The 16,894-nt window shown below is 39.6% G+C and overlaps 1 protein-coding gene across 1 annotated transcript in view; it reads right to left on the bottom strand.

The window, feature by feature from the left end:
* The window catches only part of si:dkey-106n21.1 (solute carrier family 23 member 2), a 73,970-nt gene that overhangs the window by 1,467 nt on the left and 55,609 nt on the right, over positions 1–16,894 (bottom strand). The window contains exons 9-12 of the mRNA XM_037768697.1: positions 15,234–15,390; positions 11,355–11,608; positions 9,054–9,218; positions 5,648–5,756 (exon numbers count right to left, since the gene is read on the bottom strand). Coding sequence (XP_037624625.1) covers positions 5,648–5,756; positions 9,054–9,218; positions 11,355–11,608; positions 15,234–15,390 — 685 coding nt within the window. The remainder of the gene's footprint in view (positions 1–5,647; positions 5,757–9,053; positions 9,219–11,354; positions 11,609–15,233; positions 15,391–16,894) is intronic.

A 16,894-nucleotide genomic window follows, 5' to 3' on the forward strand; every position in this document is an offset into this window, starting at 1 on the left:
CAGCCTACTAAAACTGAAAGAAATACAAGCCTCCTCAAACCAACAGCCAATGGGGGCCTGCTTGTAAATCTTGTAGGACCAGATGACAGCTAATTCACACACAGTCCAGCTCTGATACATCTATTGGATGGATCTCAAACCTGCTTTCTGTGTTAAACCAGTCATATACTTTGAATTTGAATTCCCTCCACATGTCCAAAAATGACATTGTCATCATTATCAAACTTTTTTCTAACTTCAATAATCAAAATGCATGCAACATTTCTTAAAGTTTGGGTATGTAACATTGGAGAAACCAGCAACAATAAGCTAGATTTTAAAAACTCTCTACCAACTCTTTTCCAATGAAAGTACCTAGCAGCACTATAGCTCTAGCAAAAGTCGCCAAGTCAGCAACATTGACAGTTCGTCCCTTCAGGCCTTTCTCCAACGGCACTCCCCCAAAATCATCTTCATAAACATAAACAACGAACATGGTTATTGTTAGTACTCACAGCTGTCAAGCTAGCAGCTTGTGGAAGACTCCAGTGATGTGCAATGAATGCACGGGCAGAGAGCGCACAGGCAGGCAGGTAGTTAGACAGGCAGGTAGGCAGGCAGATTGTTAGAACAGGCAGGTAGGCAGGCAGATTGTTAGACAGGCAGGTAAGCAGACGGGCAGGTAGGTGGACCATTCAATCATTTCAGATACCATATATGTTTTCTTTTCTTTGTTAGTGCATTGGATTTATTGATTGCTGTCAGTATGTGAAGAGAATTTCAAGAAATATAAGTAATGTTCCTAAAATACATTACACACCCTATCGCTTTAAGATGACATATTCATGAAGCAAAGATTCCCACATCCCCACATTACATCCAGTGACAAATTTTCACTTTCTAGAAGATCTGTGCATGGCAACTACGGCATGGTTAGGGTTAGGGAAAGATCATGGTTATGCTAGATAAACTATGGGTAAGGTATGGTTTCAGGTTAGATGACAATTACAAACATAGTTAAAGTGATTACAGTTAATAAAATGGCAAACGTTAACTGCAGGTCTGTAATGGGTCACAAACTCCTGAATTAAAGTTGGACACGCCGATCCACAACTCGTAAATTCAGAGACTTACTTTCCGCTCTAAACAGTATCTCAGTGAGGCTTTAACACTGTGTAAAAAAACACAGACTCTTCATTCATATGAATGAGATCTTTAAGGCGGTGGGGGTGCCAACGCAGAGGGCTACTTAATCTGGACTTTCTGGATCGTATTTCATAATCTCGCCAGTGCTTGAAGCAACCAACCAACAGCCCACTTCTAATCGTTCACTAAACTCTGGATAATCCACAGATTTCACTGTGAACAGTTTTCATTGGAGCTCAATTTTTAATCGTCATTTTGCAATTCTGTAATCACCACTAAACAAAATTCCACTCGCCTCCATTGTATTTGGCTCGCTGCAGATATCTCAGAGAAAAATATCTCAACCCTTTGCCGAGCAAAATTAAAACTATCTCCATGGCAGGATACCACTAGGGTTGTGTGAGGCTTAAGTAAGTAAGGGTAAGTATTCATGACACTTTTGAAGTGACGTTTCAAAGAGAACTGGTACATTGCATTGAGCTTCCCTCAAAGGCCACATGGCAGGTAGGCTTGTCGCGGTAGACGGTGTTACCTGTGTTGCACGATGGTCGGGCACACACCGATTACATTACGTACCCACCGTCGTTTTGCTTTTTTTACAGAAATAAAACCCATTTAGTTCATTTTCACGTATCAATGCCGTGTTATCAAATACATAGTCATACGATGGACGCCACAAAGTGAAAGTGAATGTGTCTGCTCCGTATGGAGTCTCAGCATGGAGTCAGATTTCACACACACATGGGACGAGAGAAAGATGACGGACAAGACGATGGTGGAGGATTTGCAAAAAGCAAAAACGCCTATTTGGCAATATTCCAGATATAAACCCAAAGATATAAGGGAACCATAAAGTTAATGAGGTAATCGCCGTGAAGAGGACGGAGCGGTTATAGCCGGTGTGCGCAGCGGAGCAGCGCCGGGTGGAAATCTGCTGCCCAAGCAGTGAAAGCTCGACCGGAGAGGCCAGACACACAGCCACCCAACGTTAAAGATCAAAGTAAGCGGCTACACATGTTGACCGTCGTCTTTTCTTGTAAAATGTCCCGTGTGATCGGTAACACAGAACATTTCCTCACCGTCACATCCCTAATGGCAGGCCTGGCAAAGTTACGGAATCGTCAAAATGGAGAGCATTAGGTCAGCATTGCACGTCAACAGACGTCCATAAATTTGGACTGAACAGTTTTGGTCCAAATTGACTTCCTGTCAGCTACTGCATTAACAAACACTGCAACAGGAAATACAATGTGGCCCATTTAGAAGTTAGTTTGATCAGTTTATATTGCCAATATGTTGTTTGAAAAGGTCTATAAAGGTTGCTCGGTGGCTGAGGGCCAGCCTCTGTAATCACTAGACCACCGTGTCACCTCAATTTCCTGAGTCCTAAATTAGCCTTTCATGTGGCACCCTGTGGTTCATGTATAAACTGCAGGCTACAAAGGAGGTGTGCTCACTGTTAGGCTCCAAATAAATAGTTTATTTCTCTTTTTTTAAGGCAAGATCTCCTTCAGGTCATGTGTGAACTGCCTAATGAAGTTGAAAAAACGTAATCAAGAGTTGCAAACAGCGCTGACATAGTTTTACAAACACGCCCATGCCAACACACACAGGCGCACACGCCCACACACACACATTTCCTCCCCAGTGAGGATGCAGTCAAAAGTTCAAGGCACCCGCTGAGTTGGTTTTAAGTCCCACATTCTGTACATCTAAAGTAGTCTGGAAGAGCAGCAGTGTGTTTACAAAAAGCGTTGACAGGCCTCCTCCTGTGTGGCGCTATCAGCTGAGTGTTGAGGCTCGGGGACAAACTCGGGGGGGAAAGAGTGCTTTATCTGAACCGGGCAGATTACAGCCAGTGACATGGGGGTTAGCCAAGAGGATTGGAAGGTAAGCAGCCTAGACCTCAGAGACCCAGACAAACCCTCATGCCCAGTGTTGAACTCTGGATTAGCACTTTCCTGGGAGACACTCGCATCACCCGACTCATGGGATCAAGGTCTTATGTCTGCAGAGAGGAGCTGTTTAATCTTAAGGATTGCTCTTTTGAAGGTGCTTCAAGGCGGCGGCCACAAAGATGCTCCACAGCCGATCAATGTGTCATCAAAAGTAGGGAATCATCAGCTGATGGCCGGTGATTGATCTCTGATTGGTTCTAAGATCTCTGATTGATCTGACTTGTAAAAGCTCCACATGGTCTAATTTCATTTGTTGGATTAATGTTTCGTGGCTGGATTAGCGTAATTGGGTTCTACGTGTTGCGTATATGTTTGTACGTGATTGAGTGCATGTGTGTTTTAAGTTTATGTAATGTGTGTAAAGTGGAGAACTACTTGTGTTGCAAAACAATATTTCACTTTTTTTTCTTTATTTTTTCCTCCACAGATTGGTTTTCCCAGTATCCTACTGGTTTCCTCTACCTACCTGATCAACCAGTAGTGACACTAATAAAGTAACATAATCCACGACTTTTCACCCTCAACCACTGCCATTTGTGTATACAACCAACCCGGACTAAACCCAGAATTAACCTGGATTAAACCCGGATTAAACCCAGATGGGGATGTTTGAGAATTTTGCCCTCGGTCACCCGAACACCCTAATTTTCTCCCCACGTCCTTTTTCGAGAGCTGCCAGGTTACAAATAGATTTCACGAATAAATATTAGAGTGGTGACGTAGCAGATCATGGCAGAAGCATGGCAGCTGTCAGTCAAAAACAAAATGCATTTTCAAAGTTTTTCATGAACATGAACAACATTTTTCTGCACTCATAAATTTAAGAATTATTGGCAAAATAAACTGAGACAAGATTAAAGAAATCCTGCAAGTCAATCAGTGAAACCTGTAATCTAAAAATGAGTGAACATATGATAAACAATTATGACAAGTGATCCTGCTTGTGTATTATTAATATGTCCATGGGGTTGCTTTTTCAAGAATCAACTTCCCTTTTTTGGCAATCACCAACAATTTGCACACCCCAGCTGCTGTAACTGTCGTTTCCCCAGGTAGCTAATGTCATGTTTAATCAAGACAAGCCTGTTTGAAACGCCCTTACAGTCACACTCTCAAAGGGACTCACAACCACCACATTATTCAACTTTAAATGAATATGACAACCTCAGCCTTATACCCCAGGCAATAACAAGCACAACGTGTGTAAAGACTCAAGATCAAGAGTGTAAGAAGTGTAAAAGGTAAGCTACAACTGTGGCAATGGTCCAGGTGAGTGTTTAGCTTATTAAGCTATCCACCCAACAGGACCTAGAATATAGGATAAGATTGTGTGCCATGTGGTTTGACCCGACAGCCTGACCAACTGAGATACAAACCGACCGACATTTCTATACCTAAACTGCAGAGTTCAGGATCAGGTAAAACAATTAAAAAAGCTCTCCATGCCACTATCAAATCTAGGCTAAAGACTAAAGGTAACCAAGTGTTTGCCATCTGGGCCTGTGGGATTTGGGAACACCTTGGCTTTAGAAGCTTAGGCTGGCAGAACCGCTGCCACCTTTTCAAGGGTAATCTGTAAGTGGAGCTGTGAAAGCACACAGCCTTCTAACTCACTGTCAGAGGACCACATTGCTCCTCTGGATTTACAGCTCGGATGTGTCAATTTCTGGCATTGTTTGCCGATTCTATATCTTTGATTTTGGAGGGGAGACCCAAGATACATTCCTCAGCATCAGTAAAAAAAGGTTTGCACGAAATAAAGGCACACCAAATAAATATATATAAAACTAGAATGGCACTCGTAGAGTGCAGACCTCCGCCAAGGTGCCCAAGTACGATTGCCCCCCCTCTCCGTTCAGCTTGCGCCATCATCCACGCGTATTTTTGTTTATGTTGAGATCAGCTGTACGTAGCGGAGCATCGTAAAACACTTCTTTCAAACTGGGCAGAAAAACTGGTTGAACTCAACTCTAATTTCACAGAGTTTAATGTGAAAATATGCCGAATCTACAGTTGTCCACCTCCCCGCTCTCTCTCTGAAGGAAAGAGGCTGGGTCATGCGTCATCAACAAGCCATCAGTTACACTGCGCATGTGTTATACCCAGAGGTCTTAATGGCTGATCGGAATCCTTAAATTAAACATAACCTCTTTCAAGGCCCTTGGCGGAGGTAACAAGTATGTGTGAATATATGAGAAAGAGTGGGGGACACAAATAACGATTTTTGGGCCCATTATAAATCATGGCATCATGACTGACCTGACGAGTCCGTTCCAGTTTAGATCTTTTGGCATCGACAGTCACCAGACTGATTGACAGACACCATACTAACTAATCATATTCCACCTGTCCCCCAAAGCCTCGTCCTCAGTCGTTCAATTAAGCTCCTATCTGATTGTCAAGACTAAAGAAATGTGTTAAAAGCGGTGGAAATAGTTGTGTAGATTTATTAACATCCTGGAGGGCTGTTCCCATTTTAAGGGGCCGAGTCAATGAGAACACTTTGTGTGTTTGTGTGTGTGTGTGTGTGTGTGTGTGTGTGTATGTGTGTGTGTGAAAATCACCTGTGTCAATGATGCCGGGATTGGAGTGAAACCAGGTAGGTAAAACAAGACCGCTGAAGGTAGAGAAGCCGAGGATGAGCAGGTTACGAGACGAGTTAAGGTCCACATACTGGAGAGAGACAGAGACAGACTTATTAATATTATAATTATTACTTTATTGTGTTATTCAGCTTCACTAAAATGTGATTAGAAATAATCAGGAACCTAGGGCTGCACAATTAATCGGATATTAATCTTGATTACTATTTTGGCTTCCCGCAATTAAACGAACATGATCGACTGCGATATTGACTCCGCTCATAGAAAACTGTGCTGCATATAAACTCAAGCGCTTCCTAAACTAACAGCCAGCCACCGAGGGGCGATCTGGATGGTTCGGTTTCACTTTTGGGGAGCTGTCATGCCTGCTGTGTGCACATCCTGTAGCGTCAGTCTGTGAAAACCTTTCCTGAATGTTGCAGCTGCAGTCCAGAGTAGAAGAGTAATATACTGTATTATAGTACTCGTTTTGCCCGTCTGCTCTCTGTCGTATAATACAAAATGCTCTGAATTAAAGTAAGGAAGAAAATGAATTTGAAGTCTAATTTTGAGGCAAAGATTCGTTAATTAGCAGGAATGTAGCACAACATGGAAGTGAAAGCAGTGCTCTGCTTCTTTAAGTGAAAGTGCAATTAAAAAATGTTGTCCCTTAAATTAATGAATAATCGGGATAAAGAATTGTGATCGTAATACTGATAAAATAATCGTGCAGCCCTATCGGCACCTCAAATAAGATTTGTTCCAGGATTCACATCTATTTGGTCATGACAGGTCAACTCAGACCAGCCCGAGGGCAACCCTGTCTATAAATGCTCTCTGACTGATTAATTAAAGTATACAGAAGCAGCATTTATCCAGCCCCATTACACAACATGACCGTGATGCTGTATATCTGAGGGTGGGGGGTTGACACAGTTCTGCTCTACTAGCTTTCAGCTCAAACATATTTTCTTTCATTAGTCTTTCTGAAAAACTGAAATATGACACCAGGGTTTTCCGTACATATTCTAAGCTAAATCTGAGCTTGTGATTGCAAACTCTTCTTATTTTTTGTATGTATGCTATACTGTAGCTCCCATGAGGTTTTGACACCTATGACAAAGACTCAAGGGAGCTGTAGTTGTTCAATGCGAACAAAATAATCATTGAAATACGGACACTAAATCCTAGTATAATGTTTCATCTTTTTACAAAGACTAATGGGAAAAACTTGATGGAAAAAAACACACTGTCTGGTTGGGATTTTGGCTCTCTAAAATAATGATTTAGTGATTGCAATGTTACAAAATACATAAAAACTATTTCTGTACTTTCAGTTTAATTTCCTGGTAAATACTCCCTTAAACTCCCAGCTGCTTGGAATCTAAAGATCCCTGCCCACTGAAATACCTTTCTGGTGCTCTTAAAGGATTAGTTTGAGTTACATTCTGAAGCCAAAAAACATTAGAACGATTTATATTATTAAGAATAATATTTTATCAAATGTTTCTGTCAGATTTCTGCTCCAACTAACTTCCCAGTGTTTCTGTACTGGAAAGGCACGGGAGGGACGATACTGTGAGATTTCTTTCGGAAGAGATAAGTGTAATAAATTTGATTAATATATTTATCACTTGCTGTTGAACGTCAATAAATCCCTTATCACTCCGTATGATAAAAATAAGGAACCCTGTTGACGTTTTTACCAGGAAAATTTCTTCACCTTAATCCATCCATCCATTATGTGTAACCGCTTATCCTGGGAAATACTTACACAAAAATGTCCTTTTTTCTGAACTAATATCCAAAGTTAAACATATCTTCTGATGATAATAATGTAAGAGATATCTTTGTGGGTTGTTTTAATAGGCAAGAGTGCCAAAGACTTGCCCTGGCACTCCTGCTTTAATCACACACAGATATCTCGTGCCAGGAAACAGGATCACAGTTGACCTTAGCTCGTTTGGTTACTTGGACAGTTTCCCAACTACGCTGCCGACTAAAAGTGTACCATCCTGAGAAGACACCCGTAGATGCATTATGAACTCAACCTATAGAGGGCCAGTAACTGCCATGCTAAATATGCACGCGGAGAGAGCAATGGTATGGTATTTAATATCTGACATGCCACTGGAAATGATTTAATTCCTTTGAGAAACAGCTGAGCTTTGATCTCAGTTTTAAATAGTCACTTTGGTATTTTTTTTTCTTGTTTTTTTATATTATATATATATATATATATATATATATATATATATACACACACACACTTATATACTGTATATATATACTTTATTTATATAAATATATATACTTTCAGCATATTATAATTCAAATGTTCTGAGAGAAAATTAAACTTCTGCACCTCCTCATGGCTCTGTTTTCAGGTTTTAAAAAATCTAGCCCGTGACGGGAGAGTTTGGCCAATCACAGGTCAATTCAGAGAGAGAGTGTTCCTATTGGCTGTTCATTCAACGGAGGTAGCTGTCAATCACTTGCAAACTCCGATCAATTGGTCAAACTAGGCTGCGCTAATCAGAAACATCTTGTAGTGTACGGTTTAGCTGTAAAATGAGAAAGTTTGTGACCGGGTAGCCATGTTGAAATCAGTTGAGGAAATACCAAGCACCGCCCACCAGTCGGAGCAAACTTTCTCATTTTACAGCCAAACAGTACACTACAAGATGTTTCTGAAAGCATTTGAGGAGAGAAATAGGCATTACAGTAACAGAATATTGAGTCATATTTGATCAGCGCTGCCTAGTTTGACAGTTTGATCAGAGATCGAGAGTGATTGACAGCTGCTCAGAGACGGCAGGCTCCAGCTCGGCTCTGATTGGTTGTTTTCCTCCGGTCTGTGAAATCTTGCAGATGCCTTTAGGAGCACCAGAGGACACCGGAGGACACCGAGGAACATGATTTTTTTCAGATTACCTGTCTCAAGCACTACTGTCAGGATATAGTGATCGTTTTAAAAAAACAAAACTTTTTTTTAATCATATTTGCTCCAATCCTACCCACTGCTGCTTTAATTATACTGATTTGTTGGATTGTGATTTGCTTGACTGCAACTATTTAATCTGTTTATTTGGATATTTTTTTGCACTTAGCGCTACCCAAATAAAGGTTATTTTTATTAATTGATCTCCATAGGAATCTTCTGTTTTTGCTTGTATTTCAGGTCACAGGGTCAGTGCCAGAGCAGCAGAACCAGCTGGAACCAGCTAGACTCAGTATCTAGTTTAAGGGCCCCTCAGCAGGGTGGATGTTCTGTGTGTCAGGGTCTTGATTTTCCCAAGGAAGGGGGTCATCTCAATACAGGAGGTGATTTGGATAAAAGTGTCCATCAAATGAAATATGATACGTCACAATACTGAAACATGTTTACCTGGAGGTTGGATATTCCCACTGCTGCAATCATTCCAAACATAACGAGGAACATGCCTCCGATGACCGGGTCTGGGATGGTGATAAAAACTGCTCCAAATTTCCCAAAGATCCCCAGGACGATCATCAGAAGGCCGGTCGTCTGGAGGACCAGTCTGCTGCCAACCTGGCATAAAATGAGCACAGGGACTAGTTATCCTGTGCATACAAGATGGGTTAATGGGTTCCATCATTCTCACCATGCCGGCTTTATTTTTACCCGAACGCTGTGTGGGGAAAAGCATGCAGATGTCTTAACAAGGACACTCTCAATCACATCTGCGATGGTTTTGAGTTGGATGTAGACGTCAGACAACAGAATAATGATGATTAACTTACTGCTACTCAAACAATTAAGAATACAATTTTAATTTATTTTAATTTTTTAACTAAATAATTTACCTAAAATGTAAACCTGTACATATGTTTTATTTCTTTACAATCATTTATCGCAAAGAGAAGATCACAAAGCATTGTGAAATGCTGAGCTCACTAAAGTCCATTTGAGTTTTCATTGTAATGTAGTGGAACTAAAGACAGCAGAGGGACCTCTCCGAGGGAATGTGCCGAGGGGCAGTTAACCATCACAACGATCTGCTACACTTAAACGGCTTTAAGTGAGAAGCATTTGTCTGTCAAGACTCAGTACATTGTTCCTGCTCTCTAAATAACCAAAAAAAGAAGCATTAGGTTTGGATGTATGTAAACAGGAGGCTATTAGCTGGTTTAAACTGTCATGTTAAAGGAATACTTCACCCATAAAATGACCATTTTCATATCAATTACTCTCCCTGTGTTACTTTGAATTCTTGAAGAAAACTTTCTTTTCTCTCATGCCTCCACAGTGAACGAAGAATCCAAAATGGAGTAAGTCTTGATGATTTGAAGTAAATGGGAGCATCGTTTAACAACAGCAAAACTATATCAAAACATCCGTTTACAAACTGCCACATAACTCGTGCAGTATAATCCAAGTCTCATTCATCTAGTCGTATGCTCACTACTTCCCAATCACATTTCGCTAAAACTTTACTATTCAAAACACTTCTGCATTAAGAGTCTCACGCTTGCACAGGCGCACTACTCGTCTGTGTGAGTCCGGGCGAGTCGGAAGTGTTTTAAACAGTAAGGTTTAAGTGAAGATGTGTTTGGAAGTAGTGAGCATAGGACTTCAAGGTAACACTGGGTGAGTAACTGATGTACAAATGGTAATTTTGTGGATGAAGTATTCCTTTAAAGTTTTGTGAAAATGTGTTTGTGATTAAACAAGTTTTGGAATTATTCGGATAGCATAAGGTTTTGTTTGTAGAAAACTTAAACCCTCTTTGTTTTGCATTCAGCTCATTAGTCTAAATTCTTATTTGCCAAAGTCTTTGTTATTCACCAGCACCAGATGATGCAGATGTAAGGGATTTTCAATTCCCACACAAAGTGATGTTAAAGCTGCACTCATCTTTTTACTAATAACTGTGAGTAATGTGACAAACCCAAACAGAATTCTAACTAACTCTGCAGCTTTACAAAGATATTAGGCTCTTTTAACTCGTTGTTTTGGGTTCACGTAACATTTACTTTATGGTTCATTCTCATCATTAACCCCATTTCCAGCAGCGGCAGGCAGCTGGAAACTAGAGCAGATAAACCAAGTGAACTCTTCCTGCCCAGCAGCAAATGCCAGACAAAGGGTGCGGTCGAATAGTATTTTTTGTTTAGGAAGGTTCCTAACTGAGTGAATCCAGGATACACTGGACCATCCTTTATGAAAGGAAAGGAGATAATGCCGTCCCACGATGTTTAATTGTTGTGGCATCGACTTGGTACCAAAGTATACTTCTCGTGTCATCCAAAGTTATTAATAAAGTTACTTTAAAAAAATATATATATATATCCGTAGCCTAGTTTAAGTGCAGTCGGATTCACTTAGCACCGCGGTTGTCTTTTCCTTATGAATTCTCCTTCACATCTTTCCTTGACCTCATGACTTTTTCCATTTAGGTTAATGAAACTATTTGACTACTCGGTCACAAACAAAGTTAGCAACTAGCTGGTAAAGAAAGTGGAATATCTCGAAAGAGCCAGATATTTTTCTTGGGAGTTGGTGGAGACAAAAACAGAGCTATAAGAAGAGTGAATATTATATTCATAAGATCGGCAGAGACTTCAGATAAATAGTAATGCAGCTCGTCTAACTGACGTTCCCAACTGTTCGCTAAAATGTTATATTGCAGAGTCCTAAAACACATGAGACTATTATGACATGTACCTTGGTAATGCCAAGTGCAGCGATGTTCTGGCTGTAGGAGGTGGTGCCATTTCCAGTCCCCCACAGTGCAGCCAGGATGCAGCCGATGCCCTCCACTGCGATACCTCGGTTTATGGCGTGAGTTGGTGGAGGAGGGGCGCCGGACAAGCGAGCACAAGCGTAGTAGTCACCAATTGATTCCATGGTAGATGCCAAGACGCCTGCCATCATACCCAACACTGAAGACACACTCACTGTGGGCACACCCCATTGACCTATGTGTATAGGGTGGACATCGGTTAGTTTCCATATCATACAGAAACACAACTTTACACTCTAAGACTGGATTTCTGCCAAAATCCTTTTTTCATCATTTATATTTCAGAGGTTTGTTCCAGCTCTGGGTGACACATTAACTGATTGTTCCACATTTAGTTTTGACTGAGGGAATGGCTGGCAGACTGCTACCAGATGACGTGAGAGGCAAAGAGGGTTCATACGATAATAAAACAAACAAACCCTTCCTCCTAAACCATTGAGGGATTTATAGACAAGCAGCTGTAGAAAACATCTGCCTGACCAAAGGTTTACATGACAAGATTTATTTCCTAACATTTTGTAATTGAACTCATTCCCGCAGTCCCAGCAGGGACATTTCTGGATTATAGAATTTCTTACATGAATAACTCAACAGGTGAGTGTGGGATCACGGGTCATGGACCCCCCATGGTAACGCTTACCCAACAAAGTTCAACAATGTTTTCAGCTGGCTTCCATTTTATGACATGACATGACATGGTTACGTAATTTATTGAGCATCAGTAACTCATACATCAAGGCTTTGAATTGTAATTTCCGCTTACAGGGAAGTAACATGCCACATGGTTCTCTATCTGGACTTGATCCAGGGATGCTGCTCTCTTTACAACTTAGTTTTTGGTCTCACTGGTGGAGTGGAGGCCTCTGACGGTGGGTTGCAATATGACATGAATGCTTCATCTACGGTGGAATAAGCAGAAGCAGGTACCGCAGGATCCCGGTGTATTAGAAAAATCTGTTTTCATCAGTGATTATTATTACATTTACGCCGCAGCCTAGGGTAAAACTTAACTTATTTAAATACTGAAATATCCCCTCAGGATTTTCTATGTACAAATTGAAATGCACATAAAAAAAGGTGGATTGAAATGTAACGAAGGTTCACTCCTTTTGTGGTTGTTCGATAGTTTCTATTTTCATATCGTCTAATTGTGGTTACTCAAGATCACCGATAAGCGATGCGATCGCCAGGGGACGGGGAGCTTTGAAATAGATGCTTTTTGCAAGAAATACAGTTAAAGTTATGTGAATAAACATTTATAAAAGAGTGTGAACATTTTATTTAAAATATCTTAAACATTTAATACTATCTATTTAATACCAATGTCTCCTCTATTCAAACAACGGCTCCCTTTTAAAAGTCTGTGTGTCTGTGCTTGGTGCAACTATATCACAGCTTTGTGTTCCATTTAACATCAGACTATTCTCTTATCTTGAATAATCCAAATCCTATCCGACCATAACTTGGACTCTACCGAATAGTTTGAAGCTTCATTCATAATGTTGACATTCAAATTATTATTATTATTATTATTAATAACTTACAGAAACTCTCTTCCCCTCTCTCTGTCACTCTCTCAAACACACAGAGCGAGCGACGCAGCTCCTCGTCTGTGTCTCCGTCCTTGGTCCAAAAGTATAAATTAAATTGTGTAAAAAAGATAAATGTAATCGTTTTCAAAATCCACGTTTTTAATCGAACAAAATTATCTGTTTCAATCTGTATTTGTTGGCGTTTAGCCTTTCAAAAACAACATTTTCACTGCAAAGCTGATTAATGGCTTAAATCCAGAACCTTTCAAAGGTATGCAACAACATGCATTCACACAAATTGCACCAAGACACACATGAATAAACATCCATGTGTTCATATTCATAAAACCCTCTTGCTATATGTCACACATGGTAGAAGGGGTTTGGGTTCATACTCGGATAAGTGAGTGAAACCAGCAAATTTTTGTTTTATTTTATTGTTGTTGTAAATATCCTTACTCCATATCCGTTTATGCACAATGAGTAATATAACGTCCTGCCAAAAACATTGCGTACAGACATTTTAAGAGTTTGTTAACGGCGAATGTGTTTGGCCTGCTATCATATAAAAACATGTGATTATTTGTATCATTGGCACAGTTGTTCCTGTTATCATTGTTGATTGTTTTCTGGCTAAAATGAAGATTACAGGGTCGGAGTGAATGTACCATCTGCAAACAGCAGGGGCCATGTGCAAATAATCCAAAAGTCATAAAACGGATTTTGTCTGTAACATTTATGAATAAGAAAACTGACAAAAAAAATAACCATGCAATTGAATTTTCCAAATACAACAAATTTGGCAGAACAAAAGAAGATGTAGGGAGAAACATCACTCTTATAAGATGAAAACCACGAACCTCTAAAGGGATTAGTTTTGAAAAAGTTTCAAAAGTTGTATAATTTTATTATAGCAGCACATGCTCCATGAAAGTAAGGAACACATGCTCCACATGGACATCCTGCATGAGTTGTTGCCAGTTCAACTTTAAGTCACTGCCAACTGACTAGCAGGAGGCTTCTTGTCCCAGTGTGGTTATGAAAATCTGTCATTTAATTGATCTATCATCATCATCATCATCATCATCATCCCAATTTAGAGACTAAATTATCAGGAGATGCACTTTAAGTAATTAAAGCAAACACCCCAAGAGATTCAGCGACATTTTGGCGGTTCATTAAAGAGCAGTTGTGCAACCGTCAGCTGAGCTGCAGAATGTCCTCTGTTTGCATTTTGGTTTGGACGTTTGTCAAAGATGAAATTAAAGTGAGGCTGGCAGACAAGTTGAATGAACCACAGTACTCAGCAGTTTCAAACGACTGCTGACACCTGGAACACGGACGTTTATTGCAGCAATAATTGACTGATTGTTAGTTAGTGGCACAACTTTAGGCAGCACTGATGTACCTATAGTTATTGTAAAATGCATCCTGTATATATATACACATATATATATATATATGTATATATATAAAGAAAATATCTATATATATAAAGAAAAAAATTTAAAAACAAAAACAAATTTAAAACAATTTAAAAAAGAGTTGGTAAATAACTTATCTTTCCTAGTTACCATGTGTGTTGCAACTACTAAAATTACGCTTCAACCAGGATCCAGGATAAAAAGTATGTGTTAAAGGCGAAATATCATGAAAAACTCACTTTGTCGGTGCTTGTGCTCATAAATTTGCGTAGTATCTGGAGTGTCTACCAACCCACAAACTATGAAATAAGACAACCCAGTTTTTTGTGGGCTGTCCAGATCAGAAAACATGTGATTCAACAAGCCTTTCAGATTTTGCTCCCCTTCCTATGTCACATGCAGGCTCATTAAAATATACCTCCCACAGCTTGAGAACTACCTTTGCAAATGTGCACCATATTTTTATCGCGAGCCAATAGAAGCAGACTGGGCTTTTTCAGGAAGGGGTCTTAAAGAGACAGGTGCTAGAACGGAGCATTTCAGACAGAGGGTGAATACAGGTGTATTCAGACAGACACTATGAGACGTTAAAGGTCTCATTTTCATGTAGAAAAAATATATTGATTGTGAATTAATCATTTTAAAAATGTTGGCAGGTCCAAAATGAATGTTTTGTTTATCTCTAAGATATCTGACATTTTGTTCCCACTTCTAACGACGCTTGTGAGCCAATAGTATAACGACATTGGTATCATGGTATCTCTGTTCTAGTAGAAACCCGAATACAAGTATGAACCTGAAAATAAATATGATATGTACCCTTTAAAGTATGATATGCACTTACCTGGGTAAGGCACATGGAACCAAGGGGAGTTTGTCACAGCATCCAGGCTGATGTCTGTCCTGGCTGAGAAGCCATACTCATCGGACTTTGAAGGAAAGACGTCAAAGATGGTCAGTAAGAAGCAGACCAGCCAGGCACCACACATCCCGAACAAAGCCTGGAATTTGTTATCAGATACAGAGTGTCTCAGTACATTTAAACTGAAACTCAACCAACATAAAACATTACTGAAGTTCTTTTAAAATGTTAAAGTCACCTACATGCCTAGACTCACAAAGCCAACGTTATCTGATTTTTATCACAAGCCAATGACAGTCCAATCCGTCTTAAAACCAATAAATCGGTCCACTCTGACCTGCAACCAAAGCTTTTGAGTAAGAATCTTCTGGAGCATAGGTTTTTGCAAAGGAACTCCTTTATTGCATCATTTAAATAGTACAAAGATGGTCATGTTTCCACAACCATGTTTTTTTTTGTTTTGTTTTCTTATTTTTGTTCTTTTTTTCTTATTTGTTCTTTATTTATTTATTTATTAGGGCTGTCAAAGTTGATATGATAATAACACGATAATGCAAATTCGTTTAAACGCCACTAACTTCTTTAACGTATGAAAACAACTTACAATTTGTAGGTTGTAGCAGGCTCAGTTTTAAAGCTAGAGTGAAGATACTGGCATCGTATGAAACTAGAAAACTTAAGGAATCCACTGGTACCAACCATGTCATACCAGCTTGTCGCAAAATTTTGGCGAGGAAAAACTGGCATGGTCATTTTCAAAGGAATCCTTTGACCTCCGACCTCAAGATATGTGAATGAAAATGGGTTCTATGAGTACCCACGAGTCTCCCCTTTACAGACATGCCCACTTTATGATAATCACATGCAGTTTGAAGCAAGTCATAGTCAAGTCAGCACACTAACAGCTGTTGTTGTCTGTTGGGCTGCAGTTTGCCATGTTATGATTTTAGCTTATTTTTTATGCTAAATGCAGTACCTGTGAGGGTTTCTGGACAATATTTGTCATTGTTTTGTGTCATTAATTGATTTACAATAATAAATATACACATACATTTGCATAAAGCAGCATATTTGCCCACTACCTTGTTGATAAAAGTATTAAATGTTTGACAAATCTCCCTTTAAGGTACATTTTGAACAGATAATCGTGATTAACTATGGACAATTATGCAATTAATCGCAATTAAATATTTGAATCAATTGATAGCCCTATTATTTATACTACTGTACATATATTGTGTTATATATTGTGGCATTTGTACATAATTTACATTTTATATACTCCTTTATTTCTATTTTTCTTGTATTTTTTTATGCACATATATAAGAGCAACTGTAATGTCACAATTTCCCCCCAGGGAACATTAAAGTATTTCTGATTCTGATTGATGCTGGATTATCGCATTTTGCGGATTTCACGCATTCAACTTGAGCCTGCATGTTTCCTCATACAACACGCCTTGGGCACCGGTGTGGACTTCTGATTGCATTCATACAGGGATTATGTGGGAGCAAAGAGTTGTGAACAAGAATGCTTTTATCATACGCAGGGCTCTTCGAGGAGAGTTAAACAGTAGCTCAGGGGCAGAAAAAATTGCCATCTTGACACCTTCACCTACAGGATCCAAGAGGAAGAAATATTG

This window comes from Sebastes umbrosus, chromosome 4, assembly GCF_015220745.1.
Source record: "Sebastes umbrosus isolate fSebUmb1 chromosome 4, fSebUmb1.pri, whole genome shotgun sequence".
Taxonomy (NCBI): domain Eukaryota; kingdom Metazoa; phylum Chordata; class Actinopteri; order Perciformes; family Sebastidae; genus Sebastes; species Sebastes umbrosus.